Source organism: Rhipicephalus microplus, chromosome X (assembly GCF_043290135.1).
Source record: "Rhipicephalus microplus isolate Deutch F79 chromosome X, USDA_Rmic, whole genome shotgun sequence".
Classification (NCBI taxonomy): Eukaryota; Metazoa; Arthropoda; class Arachnida; order Ixodida; family Ixodidae; genus Rhipicephalus; species Rhipicephalus microplus.
The window spans coordinates 431749316-431765533 of NC_134710.1; the positions used below are offsets into that span (position 1 = coordinate 431749316).

The 16218-nt window shown below is 43.9% G+C and overlaps 1 protein-coding gene across 5 annotated transcripts in view; it reads left to right on the forward strand.

Annotated features, from left to right (window-relative positions):
- The window catches only part of LOC119160912 (uncharacterized), a 256608-nt gene that overhangs the window by 134335 nt on the left and 106055 nt on the right, over positions 1-16218 (forward strand). For all 5 annotated transcript variants that reach the window (XM_037413180.2, XM_037413184.2, XM_037413182.2 and 2 more), the window contains 3 exons: positions 9260-9365; positions 10713-10766; positions 13001-13231. In XM_037413180.2, coding sequence (XP_037269077.2) covers positions 9260-9365; positions 10713-10766; positions 13001-13231 — 391 coding nt within the window. The remainder of the gene's footprint in view (positions 1-9259; positions 9366-10712; positions 10767-13000; positions 13232-16218) is intronic.

Genomic DNA, 16218 nt, shown 5'->3' on the forward strand with positions numbered 1-16218 from the left:
CACACCATGACGGCCTATGCCTTCTTTCCAAATAACAAAGTTATGGGCATAAGACTGGTGGCACAGGAATTTTTAGCAGTATAATTAGTGACACAAAATGGGCATATAAAAACTTGTGCCCCTGATTCATATATCCTCTTTTGCCGCTCTAGCCGTGAAACACATCAAAATACAGCCCGTCGCGGAAACTCTAATCTAAGAGGCTTTCATTGCCTCGGAACATTCATAGACGTTCGCGGCGATATCAAGCACGGCTCCAAGCACGTCTAAATCGCATATAAAAAGCTCATTGACAGCACTCCATATGACCGTGGAGTGCGTGGCCGCGTGGACAGTGCAGCCGGTGCGTGATGCACTTGGCGGCGGCGTTCGGTGACGATGCGCAAAATGTGTCACTACGATGACAAAAAAATCGGTGCGCACTGCGCTTGGCATTGCATTCTCGAGTAACGACGCGTGAAACTGCTAGCCTCTGTTCTGAGCAATCCTTGGCAGTGAAAGGGGGGGGGTAACGAGCGAGCTTGGCTGTGTTGTCCGCTGCCGATACCTAAAATGCCCGTACGTGGTTTAGAGGAGCTAGCGAGTGATGTGCTTGATTCCTTGCAAAGAAGCACGTCGCCAAGAGTGCGCTTGCACGTCGTCGTTCCTGCCTGCAGTCTCGCTGTCAGCGGAGTTAGGGCTAAAACCAATTGCGATGACGCGCCGCGCTCGTAGACCGCGCGCCCGCTCGTAGTAACCTGATCGCGCGTCTGTTTACTGCTCATAACTAAAGTGTAATTATATCTTAAGTGACAATCGAGCCGTGAACACGTCACGAAATAGCGATTTTCGAGAGCCATGTCCTCGCGACGCACAAGGAGCAGACGATCTCTCGGAGCGAGCATCGGGCCAATGGCAAGGCGAGCTGAGGCAATACGGTGGCCACAGCCAATCAAAGGTCTCAAAACGACCTTCAAACATTTGCTTTTTGTGCGCTTGTTCTTAAAGGGAGGAGCTATCTGAGGCAGGAAAGTTAAACACGGAGAAATGCTCTTTCTGATGAGCCCAAGAAGCCGGCTCCCGGCCCAAGAGTCGCGATGCTATAATATTTTAAAAATCGCTGTTTTCTTGCCATTTCCGGAAAAGGTTTTGCTACCTAGGTGGGTGAAACGAATTTTCCAAAGCACTTCTGCGCGTATTTCAGGGTAGATATTTTGGAACCAGACAGAAAAATGGTTCCACAAACTGAAAACTTGAGTTTCAATAAATCGATTTTTTTGCCATTTTCCGCGATCCCAAAGCCACGTCCCCCCTTAAGTACCGATGTGTCACAATTTATGTGATAGTAATATTTCGTAATATTTCTATGTAGTGGTACCATGGCCTGATAAGCACAACTAAGAGTCCTAGCATTATCGATAAATTACAGTCACTTCAGTGCTGTAGTTGTACACCTATCAACAGGGCGCAAGTGCATGACCTAGAGCGTTTTTTTTTTTTACAACCGAGTGGCTATAAAACGCTGCATTTACACACCATTTAATAGTGCTCATGTTGGGGAAGATATCAAGAGCATTTGGCGATGTGCTTGAGACAGAAAGCGGCACTCACTCTAAAGTTATTCTGGTGAATGGAGGGTACGACGACAATAAACAGCACTCTGGAAAAATTTCACTTGCTGATTTTATTACAATGCATTAGCAACTGATTAAGACCACATGCTTTCGTACGTCATTACAGGCATACGTAGAAAGTAGTTGCACTCGCGCTGACATGACCGAACAAACCACACTTTGAGAACGTGCATGACGTGCGCGAACATAGAAAAATGACGTGGCTAGCAGATGACGCACAGAGCAAGCCACACTGGCCACTTCGGCTAGTTGCCGCCAGGCGGTAACTCTGCTCGATCTCACAGCCAATATGGAGACTTGATAATGACAAAAGCTAATATGATGCATGCAAGAAACAAACCTACAAAAAGTGTTAACGAAAAGCATTGAACAAGTAAAGGAATGTTGCCTAGTGAATGAGAGTAAGAAGGCTAGGGTGGGGGCACTCAAAAGAATAAACAGTAATGCAGTACACAAGATAATACAGTCAAACTCCGCTACAACGAAATTCAAGGGGATCGCAAAAAATTTTGTTGTAGCGAGAATGTTGCTGTTACGGAAAAAGCAGTAAATAAAGAAAACAAGATATTCACAACACTCTGGGAGCATTCTATTCTCAAAATTTGAAAAAATCGCTTATCTTTTACTGTTTGCACTTTCGAATGCGCAGCGAGAGAATGCGCTGCTCACAGTCTGCGAGTTGCTGCATGGAGATATCGTCGTCATGGGCCCCAAGAAAACTACGTAAAATGTCCAAGGAATCCATGACCTGCGATGCGGTCACTGGCGTTGGGACCGTCGGGACACCATGCCCAACTTCTTTTTCGTCTGACTAATTGGCGGCGGCGCGAGCACTCTTGAGGATCTTGGCATCACTGAGCTCCTCGTAGACGATCACGTCCGCGTTGGCATTCACGTAGTTGCTCAATGCTACGTTCTCAGGAACAATGCCGGCTTCCTCGCTACGGCCGCTGTCACGCCTTGCCTCGGTCCAACGTCGTCGGCATGTTGTGCATCGTCACTTGTACTGCACATCTCTTCAGGTCGAAACCCTGCATGAGCTAAACAGTGCTTAACTTCACCCCACGTTGACATCCATGCGGCGACCAACATTTGTTCTGCAATGTACAAGTCCACTTTGGTGTCGCGGCCATGCTCGGTGTTCAGCAGGATTCGCTCTAAGAGTCTTGACCGGTGTGCGTCCTTCACACTGTTGATCACGCCTTGATTCAAAGGCTGGATTAGCAAAGTGCAGTTGGGTGGGAAAAACTTCAGCTCAAGGTTCGTCAGCTTGACATTGTCGTCCAGGCGATGTGCTGAACAATATTCCAGCAGCAAGCAAACACGACGATCTTGCCTTTTCATCTCATTGTCAAAAGAGACAAGCCAGTCAGTGAAAATGACCGGCATCATCGACGAACGGTTGTTCACGCTGTATTTCACTGGCAAGTTTTTTGTGCTCTTAAGGCACCGCGGCTTGGCGCTCTTGCCGATGACGAGAAGGGGCCGCTTGTCGGACCCGTCCATATTTGCACAAATTAACTCTGTGACTCGCTTTTTGCTTTGCTTATCTCCGTGGCACTGTTGTCCTTTCAAGTCGAGCGTCTTTGCTGGCATCATTTTATAAAAAAGCTTGGTGTCATCCGCATTGTATATGTCGGAGGTAGAGTAATTTTTTATGATGCTGGCAGCGTTCGTCGCGATCCACGACGACGCACCGTCAGAGTCTGCTAAACGGACTCTTCGCACAGCACTTTTTCGGTGATTTGATGGCGCTCTTTGAAGCGGTTCAGCCACCCGGCACTTGCCTCTAAGTTCTCGATGATGCCTAAAATGCAGGCGTAGTTCAGCGCCTTCTGCTGAATCATACTGATGCTGATTGGTATGTTCTTATCTCTCGTTTCACAAAACCAGGCATACACTGCCTTGTCAAGCTCTTCGTGGGATGGCTGGGTCATCTTCTTGCATTGAGCAAACGTGCCCGACGCTAGCGCCTTTGAAATACTCGCTTCGGACTTAATTATCGTTGACAGCGAGCTTGGTGAGATCTCGTACTCCTCCGTGATGAGTTCTTTTTGCTTCCGGCTGCTGCAGCTGCGATTATTTCCGCCTTTTGCTCAAGCGAAGAAACTTGCGTTTCTTGCTCTGTGGCGCCGCCATAGGTCCATGTAATCATCGACGAGATTGAGAAAAAAATAAAAAAGCACGGGTCGTAGCTGGCGAAGCAAAGCGTGCAGGACCAGCGGAGCTACCTGGGCGAGAACCAACACGGCTGGGTTCGCTTGGTCGGCTTCGTGCTTGCCCACTAAACACGTAAAAAAGACACACGCCATGGAAATAATTGAAGCTCAACAAATAGCCCAACTCGAAAGACTCTCCAGCAAGTGGGCAGGCAGAGAAATCATGGACAAATTACCATGGAATGAGGGGTCCCAAGGAAATGCTCGGCCCACATCTAAGAGCCGAAATTATCACTGATCTGTTACCGAAAAACATGCACCCAATCTACAACGGGAACTGAAGGAAGTGCCATCCTGAAAAACCATGGCAAGAACGAGGGCTCCCAATTCGTGGATGTGGCCAGGTACCCCGGAAAGGAAGCTTTCACAACCATGGCGATCGACATGAAAAGAATGATAGCGTCGGCCAGCTCAGTAAAAACCAGGCACTCAGAAGCCGTGGAAGAAGTGGTCATAGCACTAGCCATACTCAGCAGAAGTCACAGCAGAATTATTAGCGACTCCAAACCGGCAATTCGAAAATACACAAGAGGGTGGATCTCTAGTGAAGCGGCCAGAATATTAAATAGCAAGGCAGAGGACTTCAAAAATGGAGGCTGTACACCTAGGTACTTGAAATGGATTCCGGCGCACATGCGAAAAGATGAAGAGGATCTCAAGATCCCCCCAAACCTGAATGAGAAGGCCCACTTTGTCGCACGCAAACTCGCCCTCCGCGGCTGAGAACACCCATCTCAGAACCCCAGGGGGACTGATCCCAAGTTTATTGATAAAAATCAGCTTCTCACCTTCCACAAAATATTGGCTCACTACAAAGAATAGAGGGAGATACATCCAGAACCCCACTCAAAACTAGATAGGTCACAAGAAGTAGACTGGAGATGCCTACAAATGAGAACGCTTCAAAACCCAGTGCATCTCAACTGCATATACCCCAGGCAATTCTCCGACGCTGGCTGTATCCTATGTAAACACGAATGCGCAAACATGAAGCACATTCTTCGGAAATGCTCACACGCTACACAGCTTTTCGATCACCAAAACCCGGAGTTCCTTGAAACGCGTTGGCTCGACGCTGTGGCTGGCTCAGAAAGACAAAATTTGGGCCATCCAGCAGGCCCGAGAAGCGGCGGAAAGGCTAAACCTTACCGTGACTACTCGGAAGGCCTAGTCCTGGCCGCTAATCTGCAGGTTTTGAATGTAGTTTTCTTCATTCCACGGCACATACAAAGATGGCCGAGCCAGCAGCCAATAGTATCCAACATAGGCATTCGGGTAGGCTTCGGTTGGCCAAGCCCGCTGGCTGTCAGAGAATGTTGCGCAGCATCCTTAGCATCGTCGTCAAGAAGCAATGATGGTGTCCCCCATGGTTATGGTGGATACCCCTGGCTTTGCAGCATTTGGCAGATTACATGCGACTTTGGTGCGTTTGCAACTGTTTCAGCTGTCAGACAACGAGGATAATGTTTAATGTAGAATCTGAATGGGAGTCAGCTGATAGGAATTCTCCGTTAGAAACAACTCAGGGGAAAAACAAAGTGGACAGACAGATGCACAGGACAATTGCTGTCAGGTGTACCTTTCTTGTGCGCCGTTTTTTACGATGAAAAATGTTGCTACTATATAATTTACATTGTTAGAACTTGTTAAAATTAGAGTGGTTCAGTTTGAGTCAGATAGAGTGACTTGCGTCCAGGGCAAGTTTCGTTGAACCGGGAGTGCGTCCAGGGCAAGTTTCGTTGAACCGGGAGAACAATAAAAAAGTGGTTTGTTGTGGAGGGAGTTTTAATATATTGGTGCCTATGGGATGCAGGCAGAGAATCGAAGAAGCCTTCGTTGAAGCGTTCTTTTTTTTTTTTTCATTGTAGCGGATTTTGACTGTAAACAAAATACGGATGACTCTCGTTTATTCAAACTCAAAGGCACCTATGTATTTTGTTTGAATTATCAAGAAGTTTCAATTATCAGAAGTTCTCAGATAAATGACTCTCGGTGAGGTGACACCACACATTATGATTAGGCATTGATTTTATCACATTTGAAAATTTTTTAAGTGTTTTTAAACCCTAACTGCACGCAATGAACAGAAAGCAAAGGAGTAACGTCCACAAGTATATTGGTCATTTACTGCTGATCAGACCTTTTGATAAATTGCCAACTGCTTATTCGCTATAGGTATGTGCCTTCGGCACAAAGCTCTATATACCGGTTGAGAGGCATCACGGTTTACCATGCGTGTGCTTTGTTTTAAACATTTGTTTACTAGTGAAGCCTTTTTTCTTGAAAGCCTCAGGTGCTTCTTTTTCATTTTTAGATTGTTAGGATTATATAAGCATGTAAATATTTAAATCGTAGAGGGAAAACAGCAGATATTTTCTGGTATGAAATTGCAAAAAGTATGAATTAACCAAATGATGGAGTTTGAATTAAGAGGCATTTAAGAACATTGAAAGAATATAGGACCAAGTAAAAAAATAACTGAAAGTCTGAATTATCAGAGTTTTAATTATCACGAGTCTACTGTACAGTCGTGTGACAAAATTGGCTTTAGTGTGCGACTGTATGATCATTGGCTTAATAAAATGTGATGCAGGAGTATTTTGTGCGCATGACAGCACAAGAAAACTGCAGCACCATGTTTCACATTTGAATCTCAATAACTTGAACTTGAAGGGGCCCGGAAATTACTTCGATTTAAAAGAAGTTTGAATTAATGAAAGCTAAATGAACGGAGGGCTCACTATACAGTGCCGCTTGTGCATTGAGCTAACACACGCACAGGAATTTTTCGGAACTTACATTTATTTGCAAATCACAGGACATCTGTCAATAATTGAAGTAATCGGAGATGGGAGTCTGCACACGTTTGCCTAGCAGCGAGTCAATCAATTTTGCACACAGTTTGCAAAGCATTTCTACTTTGGCTTCAGAATTCTCCTGGTAAGAGAAGTTGCACGCGGCAATGTGCAGCGGCGACACTCTCTAAAGACTACAACTGCGTTTTCGCTACTACCCTCTGTGCCGCAGCCGCAGTGTGGCCAGCACGTGATGAGAAAGGAGGAGCGTCGCCATGCAGAGAGAAGCAGATCAGCATTTGAAAGAGAACTAACACTCAATTGCAGTTTTTTTTTTTTTGCTCTCTTCGCGCGCGTTGTTGAAAGAAGGGTCTATGTGGCAGGGACGGGAAAGGGTGAAGCGTGGCACCAGCACGTGAGAGGGAGCCAACACTCTGCGGCAGCTTTCTTCTTTTTTTTTCTTTGTCTCTCTCTCTTTGTGCACGGCGTTGCTAGGAGAAGGGTCTCTACGTGGCAGGGACGGAAAAGGGAGAAGCGTGGCACAGGCGCGTCGCAGGTCGGAATTTGAGAGAGAGCAAACATTCCACCGCAGCCTTTTCATTCCTTTTTTTCTTTTCTTTCTTCGCGCAGAGTGTTGAGGTGTCGGAGGTGCCCCCGTGGGATTGGGCGGGTTCTGAGAGCATTTTCGGAGTACTTTAGTTCGAATTAACCGTCGCAAGTGCTTGCGCATTCGAATTACAAGGCGTTTTCGCCCATTGGAATACACATAGGTTTGACGGGAGCACAGTGTTAGTTCTAATTAACTGGAAGTTCAAATTAAGCACATTCAAATTAACCCGTATATGCCCAGTGTCCTACATGTAAGACGCTGAGACATTTCACTGTAACTCGATTGTTTTTTCTGTGAAAAAGGTAGCGCCACCTAAGGTGTGTTTAAGATGCCCTGTCCTCGCCACAAAAAAGTCTAGGTGATCGCTGGGCTACAAATAGCCACATGTTTGCAGTCACAAAATGGCTATTTTGCATGCGTGTAGCTGAGTGCCATACCGGGAAAAAAAAAAGATATAGGTAATATACAGTTAAATTGTTCTCGATGCTGCTGGTATTTTTGTCAGTTGTTCTTCAATTATCGGCTGTGCAGTAACTTTCGTATGACAGTGATAGGCGCTAATGTTTTTTGTTCGCGGTGTGTCAAAAATTGGTGCCCTACATATAGGACGGCTCCAAAACCATTGTCCGAAAGTTTTTTTTTTTAAACAAAAGCCTTATTCTGCTTTCTAAAGTCGTAGAAGCAATCATTTTTTGGAAATGGCTTTGTTAACTTTCTTAAGTTTGGGCATATATGAGTTAAGGAGATTTGACTGTACAACTTTTTTTATTATCAGCTATTTACTACAGCATCGCTAGCAAGGCATGGTAACACAATGCACTAACATGTGAAGCACACAGCATGACATGATTAATTTCGCAGAAGTTCTAGCCACTACCTGTTTTGGCAGCTTAGTATCTGCAGTTTCAAATGCCTGGGTTGAGGGCTCACTTGCTGGCCACAGTGGCCTCATCGTGATGGGAAGGAAATAGAATATACATATATAAGAAGTAAGCAAAAAGCAAGGAAGTAAGTTTTGAAGCAAACATGTAGATTTTAACCTCACAGTAATGAAGTCGCATGTGACCCAGAAATGACTTCATTATATCTAGAATTCATTCTAAGCATAAAGGTATATTTGTGCAACTTTAAGTATGACAAGGGTAGTCTTCATTTTTCTTCATTGTAACCGATAACTCTATATATCAAGTGTACATCAATGCTTGACTCTCAAAATCTGCCCTTGTTAAAAAAACGCTAAGTGCAACAGACTTAAAATGCAAAATTTGAATGTCAAACTATTGCTACTATTGCTAATTATTTTAGCAGGAGCTAAAAGGTGCCATGAATCACCTGCTACTATACTAGGCCTCACGGGGTATTTGACAACCAGGTGCCGGTGAGTTAAATTGGTTCATTATAATGACGCCGTCTAGAAGGCTGGTTAGCGGGAATATTTCATTGTGTGTACATTGTGTTTGCTTTTTTTGAACATGACAGTGTACACAGTTGCACACCTTATGTTATCCCAAATGTTCTTGAGATTTGCTAAAGTTATTCACTGACAGTTGTACTTATCATTGTGGCCTAATGCCCTTCCATGCCCGCCATTAATCTTTGGAAGTGTTGTCTAAGAAATTGTAGATGACAAAGTCGGAGCTGATGATTTGAGCTGAAAATTCAAAGCACTGGTTCATCGTGGGCTGTGTAGTACCAGGAAAAATATCATTCAATATAACGTTTGTGCAGATCGAGGAGTTGAAGTGTGTGGGACTTTTTCCTCATTAAAATGTTGCTGCTGCCAACCAATTGGTTCAAGTTATCTGTCAATTTGAATTCAGAGGTTTTGAATTAGTAGGGTTTCAGTGTACTAATCTTGTGCCCGCAAAGAAGATGTACGCATTTTATTGGCAAATAATAAGGGCATCGTTTTTGCAGTGTCAAAGAGACTGTGTGTAAGTGTGACCGCATAGTTCTGTATGCAGTCGGTGCTTATCGAAGCAAGTTAAGCACTCACTTACATGCGTGGTGCTTCTCCTGCAGGCTTCCTTTCGAGGAGTTTGCAACTAACGAAGCAATCCAATGCACCGAAATCTACGAATACTCCCAGTCCCTTGCCAATGCAGGCTACATGCTTCCACATCTGCAGGCAAGTAACGTTTCCCGTCTACCTCTCAACATGCTTGAAATGTGAAGTGTTGCACTGCATGCAGTCTAACGTGTGGTTATGAACTTGTGTGTGAATACCCACTGTGTTAGCTCAGTGAATGTGTCTTGGATGCCCCGCCGCGGTGGTCTAGTGGCTAAGGTACTCGGCTGCTGACCCGCAGGTTGCGGGTTCGAATCCCGGCTGCGGCGGCTGCATTTCCGATGGAGGCGGAAATTTAGAGGCCCGTGTACTCAGATTTGGGTGCACGTTAAAGAACCCCAGGTGGTCAAAATTTCCGGAGCCCTCCACTACGGCGTCTCTCATAATCAAATGGTGGTTTTGGGACGTTAAACCCCACAAATCAAATCAATGTGTCTTGGCACTGCAGAGATGGGGTTTTCAGGTTTGATCACAACCATTGTAGATAAAAAAAAAAAAATGGCCAAGGAGGATCTCAGCTCAACAATTTGACTTTTACGATAAGGGGCAGTGGTTTTGTAGTAGTAAATACCATCTGAAATACTTTCTATACTGTTTTCTGTAAAGGACCCTGCAGTTGAAAATTTGTGGCCAATTTAGGTGGAAATTCGAGATACAGTTGATTTTCTTTACAAGAGACATGCACCGGGGAGCAATTCTTGTCTTTTATATAAGGTGTCTTTTATAAGAAGGGTACCTCGGATGCATCTTTTTATCAACACCTATTTCAAGTAGGTCTATTTGTCTTTTACATCAGTGTCTCTCATAACGGGGTCTTATTGTATTTAGTATTGGCATAAAAGGATAAAACTGACGAAATATTTTTGAAAGCCATACTTTTCAACGAGAGGACGTTTCCTTAGACTGGCTGTTCGTCGTAGATTTGAAACCTGAAAATAGAAATTAAGAGTGCACCTTCAAAAAGACATGTTTCACCATGTCAAAGATCACCGCTAGTACTGTCTGCACTGAAATCATGCAAAAGAACAGGGTGCAACGCAAGAGTTCAAATCACATGCAACCGTGCTTGTAGAGTGCTCTCGCATTTCATTGCCAGCGTCACTGCTGACGCATTGTATTTGGCAAATTGTAGTCTCATTGAATTCCTGGACAAGGGTAATACAGTTTAAGCACAGCTCTGTTTTGTCACCTGTAGTTTTCGGTATTATATTTTTTTTGTGTTCGTATTTTTTTTTATGCTCTCACGGTGCCTGTAGGCTTAATGAAGATTACATTTCATTTTTACATTTTGTTCTGCACTCACTGAATTGAAGTTAACCCCAATTATGCATGCTACCTTTACTATAAGTTCAGTATGTCAGGTGTGGTTACAATATATAATGTGTTTTGGCAAATGTGTTGTTGCAGACTTACAAGTTTCTTCATGCCACACGGCTTGCAGAGTATGGCTTCGCGCAAGAGGTGGGTCTTGGCATTGCTTATTTCTTTCCTTCCAGCTTTTTGAATAATTGTTTAAGGACAATTATATTCTTCTTTAGTAATAATATTAGGCTGCTATTTGTCAGAGTAGTCTTCAGTCATTTGTTCGTGTTTAGGACAACTGTAGCATATGTGTAATGTGTGCAAAAGTTTGCTTTAAGGTTGTTCTGTGTACCTTTGTTGGATTGAAGGCCCGACAGTTTGTTGAATGAGGTTGTTATTGTTAGCTCATCTACAGCTTTTGGGGTTGCGAGCAGAAACTATTGTCGGCATTTCATAGCTATTTCTTTTTTGCAGATTAGCTTTTCTTTCTGCACCCTAGGGAAAAATTTTTTTTGCTATGCCATTGCTTGCTATTCATTATTTACCACTAGTTATCTTTAATATGCTTGCCTAGCCCCGCCGCGGTGGTCTAGTAGCTAAAGTACTTGGCTGCTAACGCGCAGGTCGTGGCATCGAATCCCCGCCATGGCGGCTGAATTTTCAATGAAGGCAAAAACGCTGTAGGCCCTTGTGCTCAGATTTGGGTGCACATTAAAAAACCCTAGGTGGTCAAAATTTCTACAGCCCTCCACTACGGCATCTCTCATAATCATATGGTGGTTTTGGAACGTTAATCTCCGCAAATCAATCAAATCACTAGCTTGCCTAAATCTTGCATGTAATTAAATGATTGTAGCATACCTAGTGTACAACTAGCAATGTTATAACCACAGCAGGAGACACAGGGACGGTAGTGGCAGGGCTTGAGTATCGAGGGCTGTTTGTTTCAAGGCTTGTACATACACAAATGAATGGTTGGAAGGGGAACAGCATTGCTGCATTTTTTTTTTGCATAACTTGTGCTGTATGCTTCTGCTGTTGCATGGGCTTATTTTAGGGGAAAATAGAATTCAATAGAATCTCAGTATGCGAACCTTAAGGGGAAACGTCATATTACCTGAAATTTTGAATCGCTAGAAAACTAGCAAAATCTGTTTTCGAAACCACGATATACACACGAAACATTTATTTCCATCGAAAGAACCCAAGTATGTCTCTCTTGGAGCCAAGCAAACGGACCAGTATGGGATGGAACAGCTGGCTGCAGTGAATATGCACATCAAAGCTTCGCTTAGGGCCAATTGAAAACTTTAAGTGCTGAAGTCCGCTTCAATATAGTCATTATTGAACGACGAGATCGCCAAAACACCAGGAGCCTTTTTTTTCCCGACATAATTGCCTTTAGTTTGTCCCCGTGTTACCTGCATACCTTCGGAACTGTGTGGTCGTGGTCAATGATCGAATTAATTGTGACTATGGCATCATGGCAAGATTCAAGGACAAACAGTAGTTTCATTTTTAACCGGTATTTGCTGGCCGCGAGTGCTTTCAAATCTACGTTGTTTCTTTGTGCGATCAAGTCTGCCGCGATTTTGTTCGCAGTTGTTTGCGGCAAGTAGCATCGCCTTGACTTCGTGTTAAGTGCGCATACATTTTCGAGTTTCGTTGTCGCCATATGTAATTGGGTTAATAGCAACCGCAAATGATACCCACAGTTCTGACTGTATGTGCATTGGCCACGCATGTACTTTCAAATCTTCCAGTCTTTAAGTTCATTAAAGCATACTCACCTGTGTCGTTGTAATTTGTTGTTTTTTTTTTCTGCTTTTTCGCGTGAGTTGTCTTGGGCTTGCATTGTTGACTGAATGAAAGCACATTTGGAGCAGTTTATATTTTTGTTAATTTTCTGCACAAGCATCTGGCATTCAGAAGTGTGGACATGTGCCGTCAACATTCTTTGGGGAGTGCGACAGATGCCCGTCACTTTTGTATGTTGTTATGATTCGTCGTATGTTGGTGTGTACTACTGTGTTGCCTCTTGTGTATGTGCAAGTGACCACTCTTATTCAATTTCACCTTATTTCAGCAGAATATAATAAAACAAGGTTGTTGGGAAGGTTCAAAGAGAAGTTTCATCTTCCACATGAAAGCCTTGTTCTCAACACGGCCTCTTTGTGAACAAGAATTTCATCAGATGAAATCTGAAATGTTCGTTTAAATGTTTTAACCCGTCATGTTTAGTCAGGGTTCCGTTTTTCTCTCGTGTGAAGTGGATTTATTTCCTATACTAAACAAAAGTTATCCGGTTGCCAATGCCACTGTTGCAAGCACACAGTGTCGCTCATAATTTTAGAGCTGGTGAACGAACATTACCTTGACGGGTGTTGTTGCAGGCACTGCACTATTGTGAAGTCCTAGCAGAGGCAATGGTTCGGCATTGTGAGTCGGCGCAGCTGGCCGCCCAGACATACGAGCTGGCCAACCGCCTCAAGTACCATGACCCTCACTTCAGCCAGGGCCAAGGAGAGCTAGAGGAACTGGGTGAGCCCCTGTGGCTTGCCAACTTTGCCCACCTGGTCAACCAGCTGCTTCAGCAACTGCGTGGGAACAGCAGTATGTCTCAGGTACAAGATCAAGAGCACTAGCCAGCAGCCGCTGGAAATGCATGGTGTACAGTTGCCAACTGATAATATATATTTGACTGCAGCTGCGTTGAATTTAAAGTAACTCTTAGCCTGGAAGTAATGAGTAACAGAGTAGCCCTTCCACTGTAGTAGGTTGTTCCCTATGTTTCAATACCTCATTGCGCAGCTTATGCAGAAATGGAGTGGTTTTGTTAGCCTAGTTGTTTTCAATGATGCAAGAAGTAGGCTTGTGCGAATACACTCAAGACCCGTTATAATGTAATGGGAGACAATGAAATAATGGATATAACGAAGTAAATGAAATTCTCCTTGAAAGCTCCATTGAGAACCATGCATTTTAAACCTCATTGTAATGAAGTAAAATAAATGGATATAACGAACTAAATTAGTCTATCAAATAGACTATAAAAAAAAACGACCGTAGTGTGTTAAGTATATCGTTTTCTGCGGAGTTCGGCGCGGCTCTTTTAAAACTACCACGCAGACCTTACAACCACGCCACACGCGGTCGAGAGAGCCGTCCTCCTCACACAGCCAGCGGAGAGGATTGAGGAAGCGCTCAACGGGTCACATGACGGAGAAGCGCCGCCGCGGTGCAAAGCGATTTCCCTCTCCACGCGACGGCGACGACTGGGTCTCCGCTGCTACCCTCTACACCGAGAAAGGACGACTCTTCGCGACATCTTTCCTTTTTTTTTTCCTTTTTCTCCGCACGTGGCCTTGAAGGGAGAAGGGCCTCTACGTGACAGGGGACGGAAAAGGGAGAAGGGTGGCACAGGCGTGTCGCAAATCGGCATTTGAGAGAGAGCAAACATTCCACCTACTCTCAGCATGGTGCTCTCAGCATGGTGCTGAGAGTATTTTTGGAGCGTGGTATGTTCGAATTAATCATCACAAGTGCTTGCGCATTTGAATTACAGGGCGTTTTCGCTCATTAGAATATGCACAGCTTTGAGGGTACCTCGTGAGTTCAAATTAATCGGAAATTCGAATTAGACGTGTTCGAATTATTGAGGTTTGACTGCGTTTATTTTCTGTCGCACGCGTGGTCACGTAGCGGTACATCGGGCCGCGAGGCAGTTTCCTTCTTTGCATGCTTATAGGTGTGTGCCCATCTAAGCGTACATTGATTGCCACAAACTGTTATAATCGATATAGCAAAATAATGAATGTGACAAAGGAATTGTGGCTTCCCTTAAACTTCGTTTTAACGAGGTTTGAGTGTAGTGAATTTTAGGGTCGAAGCGAATTCGTTGCGAATAGTGATTTTGGTCGAATAATTTTGAATCGAATTCGAATAGTATATATATCACCCATATTAAAAAAAGGGGGCATATTTGTCATGACCAAAACTAACCTGCACAATATCTTTTGTTTAATAGAGACAACGACTGCGCAAAGGCCATTTTTTTTTCATCAAAGGAAGTGGCAACAACTTTGAATAGTAACAGGATTTGATTTTCGGTACTGTCCTATTGATAGCCAGTAAAATATGCTATGTTTTAAAATGTGCTATACTTAGAGCATATAGGTCAGTGTAACAATCTTTTAAACTGAAAATAAAATTTAAAAAAAACAGAAACCTTGAAGTGGCCTTTCGCTGCAGTGCGGTTCTCTCCTGACTATGTGTTTTGACTACTTAGTTGTACCACTCTCTACTGTAGTGAAACCACATATGCATGCAAACTAATACGCTTGGATAGGTGCTTTCACTGTTTGGCATTCCTTCACTGCAGTGAAAACATCTTTATAGAGCATTACATGGGGATTAATATATCCACCTATTCGTTCGTTTTCAATCATTTGAAATTTTCAATAATTTAAATTTGATATGAAGTGAATTCGAATACTACATTATTTATTCGAATATTCGAAGCATTTGAGCAATCGCACAAGCCTACGCTGTACTGTTTGCAAAGTTCACTTGCCGGGGTGCAGTGTTGATCGTCATAGTAGTAGTGAACATTTTAGGCGCTTGCAAGTGACTTTTGGAAAGGGGGAAATTAAGATAAAAGTTCACTTGCATAACTATCTTGTGGAGGATAACACCTCAACAGGAACTGCTGAGCGTACAGGGCAGAGGAATAAAAGAATAAAAAAAAAAGAACAGAGAAGCAGTCACAGTGAAGGCCAACAACAAGGCCAGCACCCGGCAGACTTTCTTTATTCTTTATTCAAAAAAAACCTTACAGGCCCCAGAACAGGGCATTGGGTAAGGGGGGGGGGAGGAATCGGAATGGTACAGACAGGTAACGTTTACAGGCAGTGTACCACACTTTCTCTCATGAATGTGTGGTACACTGGAGGGTGGAGCTATGAAGGGGTATCACTACTGTTCTGTGTGGACTGTAATTCCATGCACCCATACAGTAGACTCGCGATAATTCAAACTCTGATAATTCGAACTTTCAGTTAATTCATACAAAATTCAAAATTTTGGTTGGCTCGCTATGCTTTAAATGTATTTAAAAGCCGCTTAATTCAAACTTCGTCATTCGGTTAATTCATACTTTCTGCCTGTCCATACCGGAAAATTTCTGCTGATTTGCCGGCAATATTTGAAAATTTGCGTGCTTATGATTATCATAATAGTCTGATATTGAAAAATAAGCGCCTTAAAACTTCAAGGGAAAAGGTTTTGCCACACAATCATTCCTCAGCATTCCGCGCCGCGGTGGAAAAAAAAACGAAAAACAAAAACGGCCCGGTGGTTACGAAGCTGGCTCGCGGCTTATCTCTGCTTTTCCGGCGTGCCGGTGGCGCCGGCCGACTCCGAAGCACGTGACCTGCCCACAGAATGCGTACAGGTCTGCCCGTCTTTCTTACGTGCTGCGCATTTTTCGATCGACCATGTCACTGCGAGGAAAATATCGGACACTACCCCTAAAAGAGAAATTGGCCGCTATCCAAGAAGTCGACGCTGGGGTAAAGAAGACCGAAGTGGCACTGAAGTATGGAATAACCAA